Below are 9,438 nucleotides of genomic sequence, written 5' to 3'. Positions count from 1 at the left end.
CCCCGAAATTGGGAAATGAAGAATCCGTTTTCAACTTCTAACCGAGCTGTATTCGTTGCGATGAAATCTCTTCGCGATCCTCACGTTTCCAGAAAAGTATCTATTGCACGTTTCAAGTCTGCGTTCACGCATTTCTTTGCGCAAACGAAACATACTTCTTTTTGTAAGTGAACGTCAGCCGGTTTTGATTTCTTCCTCGTTATATGGGAATACGGTTCCACCGTGAGGTTCTTATCGGGAATGCTCTGGACAAAGACCATTTGTTGGTTCTTCCTATGAATCGACGACAACCAGCGGTTATTCTTCCCTTTTGTTCTGACCACTCGTGAGTGGAGTGATTTACATCTGTTTACCATAACACCGTTTTGATCCATTCCCTCCTCCCTCACTCAAGGTTCATCCACCTAGTTACCCTCATTGAGGTTTTACCGAGTGCCTGCCTTCGCATACATATTTGTGTCTACTGTGGCTATAAAGTGGCTCCTGGAGTCGAACCCGGATCCTTCGGATGACAGCCAGGCGCGTTATTCGCTGCAGCTAGTCGGCTTCCCATGCTGCTGAATTTTACTACTACCTTTGTATGGCATCTTACCTGGTCGTGTTTGTTAGGATTTTTGTTTTAAACGGGCCCAGATGCGGGTTTTGATTTGATTTGCCACACTTGCTGTCTTGTTTTGCTGTCAATAAAGACCGGGTGTATTTTATCTTGTGCCAGACTCACCCTGTATCCGTTTTATTCCAGCTAGTGTTTGCTTCCTTTGGATTTGGAGATCCTTTCCGAACACCTGAGCGCCTTTCGTGACGTTCCCTTGTACAAAACCTATTTACATTATCTGATTGCATGTATCCGCACGTTTGTGTATCATTTCGTACTTACTCATTATTACTTTCGGAATGCCCTGCTGTCTCATTGCCCTTTTTCTGCTTCTGCCGATTGTGCTATTGTTGATTATATGTTCTGTTTGTTTAATAATATTTATTAGACCATTTGTTCATAGAAGCACAATCTACTGTCCACATCGGTTTGTTCCTACTGCATATAGTCTAATATCTCCAAGCGTTTTATAAAATCCTAGGCTACCAGGATCTTACAGCCTTCGTAACCAGTTCTACGTGACAAAACAGTGCCGACAGTAGAGGCAGAGCAGGTGGGTGTACTTTGATGCCAGCACAAGCTCATTAACATGGACGGACTTGGCCATTTGTTTACACACTCAAAAGCTACGACCATAGGTCTAGTGCATTTGGTTGCATTAGGCTTTCATGGTGGTGTTCGCATGACATTCCCAATGCGTTGACAAGTGAAACTCTGCATATAGCTCCTATGTGATGTGGAACATCTCTATCGTTTCTTACTGTCCCACAAAATCAACTTAGAAATTTCCATCCTTCCGGTTATATGGCAATATTGTCATCTTAAACAACGCTGCATTAGACTTCAGACGGTTTCGAATTCTTTAGAGCTCCAACACGGTGGCGACACGCTTTATGGTCAGTCCATCGCGACCTTCCTGACGGTTTACCTTATCACATTTTACGAGCGCAATATTCACCGCTCATTCAGTTGGAGAAGAGCGTAGTCAAGCGAATCAATTAGGATTCAGGTGACTCCCGTTAAACCAAATTTTTGCGCAATTGAATGTATTTCACGGGTTTTGTAGAATTTGAATTCAAGTAGAATATAAAACTGACGGAAACTCGGGACTGCGTCCACCTGATGGACCAGAAATGGGAGGGCGATACCGGCCAAGGAGTCTTCAGAAAACTTGTTTGTAGTTTCCTTTAAGAAAGAAACTAGCTATTCAGATTTTGGTGTTGCTGGTACTAGTGATGAAGTTTAACGCACGATTCGCGAAGCTGAAGCGGTAGTTTACAGGTGTGAAAACAAACATTGCTTTTCCATGAAAATTTCCACTCTTATAATGTTCTTCTAATCCAGTGAACAAATATATAAACCGTTAGCGAAATGCACATTTGCAAAATACATTGGTGTTAACGACAGACTTGACTGAGTTTCTTGCTGTTGATTTTCAAAACGTTTTCAGCAGCCTTATAAGTAGTGTTTTCTCGAGTAAATGTGATTTCCAAATGAAAATGAGAGTGATCTCAGTAACTGACAACTAATACTTGGGATGCTTCCAACGACACACTGGACCAGAATTCTGCTACTGGGTTTATACAAGATGTCATTACATATCGTGGACTACAGGTGTGCGAAAGACCACAGATGGACGTAAGCGCGTCGACTTACTAAAAATGATATAAATATCATACTAGAATGTCCTTCGTGAATAGAAAATCTCCCTCGTTCGCTTTTTTGCTCTGGTTAAGCGTAGATACTTCAAGTACAGTATAGTTTGAACATAGCGGATTTTCTTAGGTGTTGCCAGGAGCAGGAGTACACAAAAATCGTACGCTGGAATCACACCCTATAAGCTTTTTTCACCGAACCTGATCCAGATGTTCTTTCAGGTGTATAATTCTTTCAGTGTACATCTGCCATACCACCCGAAAGAAGCACAATGGCTGAGATACTACCAGGTTTCCCGAGCCTAGACAGGAGCAGTCCAGAAGCTGGACGTGGAGTCTAACCGCAAATCTTCCGGTCAGTAAGTTTACGTCTTAACCACTGAAATATCTGGAGACAAGCTTCCAGATATTGATACTAATTTTCAGGGAACCATGAAATGAACAAGTGAAAATAGCCTCACATTCTCTGGTTGCATGCTGACCAGCAGGTCAATTTAATTGCTTCGCATGGTGAAGGGAATAAGCAGAAGTAGACCCCCGACGAACTTCCATTCTTGTTGTTGCTTCCCATAGCCCCAAGATGGTCGCCGGTAGGTTCCTTGGAATTCAAGCGAAGTCCTTCACTGCGACTCATTGGAGTGATCTTAGAGAAACTGCTTCAGTGTAGTCCCGGTGAGGGAATCCATTTAAATGCTTGCTCGTCGTGGGGGTGTTTACATAAATGTGAAGTGTGTTGGAAGGAGAGTGTCTGACGAATCTTGTTAACTCAAAACTTCGCAGAAGGCAGTTTATCACTAGAAAACCGGAAAAAGTTTGCCTTCTCTACAAATTTATTGTTTTTACCCGGTAAGCTGCACGTTGGAAGCTTGTAAATTGTACTTTGGACTAGGAGACAAGTATTTAAGGGGAACCCGACTATGTTTCTGCGTTCATATTGGTTAATAATCAGTTTTCAAACATGCCTGTAGCTTTTTAAATTTGGCTGCATATGGTTTGTATCCGGCCTGTTGGTTTGTTTCAATTCATCCGCGTTACTTCCAATCCTCGTCACCCGAGCTTGTTGCTTAGTTAACCCATCCGTCACTTCCATTTAACCCTATTTTTCGGGGTTCTATAATCAGCTGTTCTCTTGGAAAAATGGTTTTCTTCTCGTGGGTGGCTTTGAAAATTGAATTTGTACACTTACCTGCTACAATATCTGTTCCTAAAGCGCATGGGTTTTGCTGGCGTGAGGTGGATTACAAAAGGCGAACCGCGCTTCGCACTGTAATCTCCTCACCGTTCTGGCTACTTAAGCATATATCAGTAGCAAAAGCGTTTTCTATTTTAATTAGTATATCTTCTGAGGTCAGGTGAAATGCTGGGTTTATTCTGACGTATTTGTTTTCGGGGGCACAGTTTTGATGAGATTAGCTGCAGACAACTGTGACTACTCGTAGAACTTAGCTGTTTCTCTAACATCTTCAGTGCGTGGTGATGATGTCTTCTCGACTGGGGATGAAACGTTTGCAAGTTGATTGCCAAGCCTGGCGAACAGATCAACGACCACCAGTACAAACACCCGGCCTACCAAAATTTCGACACACGCACTGGGGATGATTTGCAAGTTGATTGCCAAGCCTGGCGAACAGATCAACGACCACCAGTACACACACCCGGCCTACCAAAATTTCGACACACGCACAAGCGTCCTTAAATTTTAGTCATTAAACAGTCACACATGGTTATGATACGAATGTTGGACTTGCTCACGAGCGACCTGTTTTGAAAGAATGGAAACGTTTTGAGTAAACCCACCAGAACCTATCACCACGGAAGTCAAACGAGTTTCAGATAAAACAGTGGGTCATGGTATTCCTCATGCGACTTGCAGGGCAAGCCTACAAGATTATCCAAGATAATATTCACAATTCGCGTTTACATCACTCACTTTTGAACGATCCACCTGTCCTGGTGCAATTATTCCGGCATCGAGGGGGGGGGAAGATTTGGACCCGATTCTCGCTCTTGTTATAGCTCACCAGCTGCACATGTTCGGGGTTGAACTTAGGACATCTAGCATGCTAGGTGAGCGCGTTGCTACTACTCCATCAGCGAACGCTGGAGGCACCTGAATTGTCACGTCTGAACAGGCGATTTTGTTCATGTTAGAGCCAAGTGCTCTCCGCTTTGGTATGGACTTGCCAGAATAACTGTGTCTGCTGAGGATGAGGGTTGTTCAGAATTGAGCGGTTTGAACACGAATTCTACAGATCATGTCATTCAGGTTAAAAAGTGTTTTTTGTACATACTGCATTTCATAACCCAAAGTATGGCCTTGGCTACTCAGCCAGGGTCAAAGCAAGGACTACTATTCAGAATGCAGTTGGTTTGGACGTCAGTAAAGTAATCACTCTCACTGACCCAATGCGATGATACGATTTGGGATAAGTTCATCTTATAGTTGCACGAATCACTCAACTCTTGAAATTGATACTACGTGACGTCTGTGTACTCAAAGTTATCCTTATCGTCAGCATCGTATTTTTGTGTGCGGAAAATCACACTTCATGCGCACATCTTGTGGCCGATGTCTCGGACCATGAGAACTTTGGAAGCAGCCTCACACATCAGGACATGAAAATGCCCAGAAAAAATGACACCTTCATTGGGGAAAATCTTGTTGACAGAAGATAATGATGAAATGAATGTGCCTTTAGTCCTACAAAAATTTAATTCTGAAATGTAGGCAGACCCAAGTATATTTCTCACAGCCAGTCTGCTCCTGGCCATTATCCAAACTTCGTAGGAATCCCGAAGTAACTCGAAATTTCAGCGTGGATAGACGGTCGGATATAACCTACTACAAAACTTGACCGTTTGTTGCCTGAATGCGAATCAAACGCAAAATTCCTGAAATTCATTCAGCAAGACAACTAATGAAAAAGCAGCTAGATTCTTTATGTCACAGGTTCTACATGGTAAATCAGGAGGAGACCACTCAATGCATATTTCGCCTGATTACATGGTGTCTATGTCATCATCATCACCATCACGGAAAGCACAATATCAATATTCAGCAGATGTTTCGGTGCAGTAAGATGCCTGAGGCTGTCAGCACCCGCAAGAATAGAGTTATTAACTGGGTTGGCGGAGGGGAAGCAAGCGCATTTGAAAGGGGAAGAACAGAGGGGTCAGTAATAGTCTGTTTTCGCGTGTGCACCTTGCTGTATGCAGCATGTAAGGTAACCCGGTTGATGGCACCACACAAGGGCCGATGTGGCATAGCCGTATTGATGGTTGTAAAAATCATTGTTCCACGTAAGCTGAGATACTGTCAGGGCTGTCGAACCTAGACAAGAGGACAACTGGGGTCCTCGATTAAAGCCTTTAGCTCAAAAGCCTAACCACAATGTAGTGGTATGAGAGACTGTGTCGCGCAGACGCCACTCCGTATGGCTAAATCGGTCACGGAGGCACACAAACTGTCACACCATGGCAAGGCCGAGTCTCTCTGTGGCGGAATGATGATGTGCTTCGTCCATGTGGGAAATGCCACACAAGAAAAACACTGAGGTATTCGTTTCCCTCAAATGGAAATGGCTTCTAAGGAGATGTGGATTTTGATCGTCCATGAGAGTGCACTCTCTTTGGGGGAAGTACTATCAGTCTAAAATTTTATCCACCATCACTCACACATCAGAACGACTTTAATCAATCAATGGATAAGTCGAACAACTTATCTTTCTTGGTTCTCAGTTATAAATTCAACTGTACATATATTATATCGTTCGTACATCTAATTGTTCTTAACAACAGGTTCCAGTGGGTACAGTACAAAAGGTTCACTAAACAAAAAAAAATGAAAATTGGAATATTGACAGTGATTTGTCAGAAGAAGCTCAGAGTTAAGCTGTAATTTGGGTGGCATGTCTGTCTGAATAAACTCAAACAAGAAAATGTTTCTACTGAGCTTTCGGCATATCTCGAACGATCTTCGAAAATTACCTATATTGGACAGCTGAAGTTTGTCTTTATTCTCCCCGGGTCTACAAGTTATTCACGCATCTAAGCGGCTGGACTGTAGTCGATGAACTTGTTATCTCGACTGTTAGAATGCGAGCTGCAAACTTTTGTCTTTTTGAGAAATAAAGAAGTACATCCTATTCGAGTTTTTTGGTAACCTCTAGCTTCATTATCTGTTATTGGTGTTGCTGACCAAGCATAACTTCCCCGTAGATTTCAAACTTGTAGAGGAAAGTACCTTGCTGGTTCCACTTCTGTGTTCTNTATGACGATCCTGGAAGATCAATATCCCTGCGTGGATAACTACCAGTGTGTAAAAAAAACACTTCCTTAGTGTTGTATATGGCCGAGTCACTCAAGTAACAAAAAACGTCTACGTGGCTTAAAAGTAAGTTTTTTTTTGGGAAATTTGTGCTCGTTCTCTTTCTACATCGATGGCTACGGACCTCGTGGTTCCCAAACTCCATATAGGAGTTGGTAGAAACCCCACCGTCGAAGTACTACATGAGTAACAGCATTTCAAAGGGCTTGCATGAAAACCCATCTGCTGAATTTACTTTATTCTGGTCTTGGCAAACTGTATGCCTTGTGCATTCCATCATTTTGTTCCCATTCTGACGACAGAACACGTGATGCGCCATTCGTCTACCAATCACGGAACAGCTGCTTTTGGCTTGCATGAAAACATCGAATGTCATCCAAAGCAAAGCTGCCTGTGTTGCTTCTAGTCCATTAATTATCAACCGACATGGTGCAGCGCACCTGATTTGGCCTAAACGACTGTGTTCGGTGCACCTGTTTTACGGCTGTGCGTCAAGGTAAACCGCCTTACTTCACGGACCAACCAGAATTATGGTTGCATTTTAGTCAGCTGATTGGCCGAACGATGGACGTGGGCGAACAGTTTTCCGCAGCGTGGCAGTTCCCCGTTACAGGCATGAGTTGCCAACTTTATTCCTGATTCATGAATGTGTTGAAGAGTTATTACATTTTTGGGGGATTACTTTGAATATGTTCGGTTTCACATATCTACACCCATTTGTTTGCTTAACGCTGCTGTATTATGTCAATCAAGTGCAGACAACAGACTCGTTACTTCGTGTCGAAGTTATCGAAGAAAGTCCCCTGGGCACACTGATCGGTGGAGTAGCAGAATACCTGTCACAAATCAAGGCAGATGAGCTGAAAACTGGCGAGTACACAGATGTGCGTTATCAGTTGCTCGGTGACGAAACGATTTCCAGACTTCTTCAACTGCATCCCATTCTGGGTCAGCTCCGAGTAGCGTCACGTATTGATAGAGAGACAATTTGTCCCTTACGGAATCAGAATTCCCCCGGATCCATGTTTATACCTGACAAACGCTTTCCGCTGAGCGTCGGTGAGCGTTATGTTGTAAAAACGTCTACCTATGTGAATGATCTGTCGGCTTCTGTGAGAGGAGAGTGCGTACAGCAACTAAATATCCTTGTGATTACACAGAGGAAGGCGACGGAAAAACCCTCGATGGAATTCGCTGCGCACACGACAAGAGTACAACTCCATCTAATCATTCGGGATATCAATGACAACGTGCCAAACTGGCCACAGTACACCTCGCTACAAGTGAGTTTTGTGGAAACGCCGAGCACAAACGTGGGTTGGCCACCGCTGAACAGACAGGGGCAGTCAATGGGTTCTTTGGAAGAGACTGCTTCGAAGCATGCGAAAACCATCGATCGAGCGTTTGACCCTGATATGGGCTTAAACGGTTCTCTAACGTATCGTTTAGTAGGCCCTGGCGCTGAGTATTTTCGTTTGGATGACGGTTCTGACAAAGTTAATGACGAGATGCTTACGAATAAATTTGGCTACTCTTACGGTCACAGTTCGCTGTTGGAACCGACCAGCGCTCAATTGTCCACCCAATCAAGTTTGACACCAATAAGGATATGGCCTATTGTTCCACTTGACAGAGAAACAGACGACTTTGCCGGCCGCGGAGGCTTGTTCAATTTGACGCTGTTAGCTAACGACCTGGGTGTCCCTCCCAAAACCGGGAGCATCTCTTTACTAGTCAATGTTGTCGACGTAAACGATCACTCCCCGGTGTTCCACAGTGATGTTTACGGTCCCGGAGGCGGCACGATGCGTTTAGATGGAGCAGCATCATCAAAGCAATTGGTTGTCTACCGACCGCCTAGCGGAAGTGTGAGTGAAACTCTCCCTGTGGGTGGCTTTATCACACAGTTGAACGCAACCGATAAAGACAGTGGTCCACACGCAGAGATAACTTATGAATTTTGCCCGTGCGATCGCAATGTGGCCTGGAATTATTTCAACATTGACCCCAAATCTGGACGTATCGTTGTTGCAAAACGTTTGGATTTTGACACGGGACCAAGACAATTTCAGTTTAAAGTAAGTTTTTTTGCGTAAAATCGACTAAAGAACTCCAGCTGATGTTTGAGTCGGAAGTTAACTAGGAAACATCAGCACCGCCCCCATACCGAAAACAAATGACCGTAACCCAGTAACTGCCATCCTCAAAATAATTATTCAGTCTTGGTTTATTTTCCCCCACACTGACCAAGAACAAGAATAAACTCGTCCTCAGCATGCGCCATAATATTTAAAAGCTTCCTAATTCAATTGATTGACCACATTCATTAATGAATTGCGAACCCGACCGGTTTAAAATTATCTCATATTGGAGAGTCTAGCAGGCACTTCATAAGCACTAAACTGTTCAATATTATCAACTGGTATTTCGTCTCGTAAGTGAAGGTAGTCTTTGCTGAAAAGCATTGTACAACTGTCCCATTCTTATTGGGGATTATCAGCGGTGTGCACTTCACGAAACTTCAATAAAGAAACTCGAGGCGGCGCCCTCCAGGAGACTAGTTTGAACACTTAACCGTTAGTCCACGAGCAGCTGATCACCAATGTTGTTAACTTGTATTCATTAATTAATCATGGGTTACTCGCGGAATGCACATCACCTACTCAGGTGCTGGCTGGATCCTGTTTTTCAAACCTGTATATCAAAACAAAGTTTCACTCATTTTTGTGAAAGTAATTTTCTTGTGAGCTAAGGAAGCGAATCCAATGCCACATCATAATGATTTGATAAACTAGAGACTCAGTTGGATTCAGTTGAGGCTCCCATCGAAAACAAATTTGCGTGCAGATGGAAATATTTGT

General features: G+C 43.5%; 1 protein-coding gene across 1 annotated transcript; it reads left to right on the top strand.

The window, feature by feature from the left end:
- Positions 1-203: 203 nt before the first annotated feature.
- Positions 204-8,720, top strand: T265_02498 (hypothetical protein; the record flags this gene model as incomplete). The annotated part of the gene is made up of 3 exons (XM_009166761.1): positions 204-325; positions 7,191-8,655; positions 8,694-8,720. The coding sequence occupies 3 exons, from the start codon at positions 204-206 to the stop codon at positions 8,718-8,720; spliced, it is 1,614 nt and encodes a 537-aa protein (XP_009165025.1).
- Positions 8,721-9,438: the final 718 nt, after the last annotated feature.

The sequence above is a fragment of the Opisthorchis viverrini genome (assembly GCF_000715545.1).
Source record: "Opisthorchis viverrini unplaced genomic scaffold opera_v5_32, whole genome shotgun sequence".
Classification (NCBI taxonomy): domain Eukaryota; kingdom Metazoa; phylum Platyhelminthes; class Trematoda; order Opisthorchiida; family Opisthorchiidae; genus Opisthorchis; species Opisthorchis viverrini.
The sequence above is the reverse complement of the archived record's forward strand: the minus strand, read 5'-3'. Positions and strand labels throughout refer to the sequence as shown.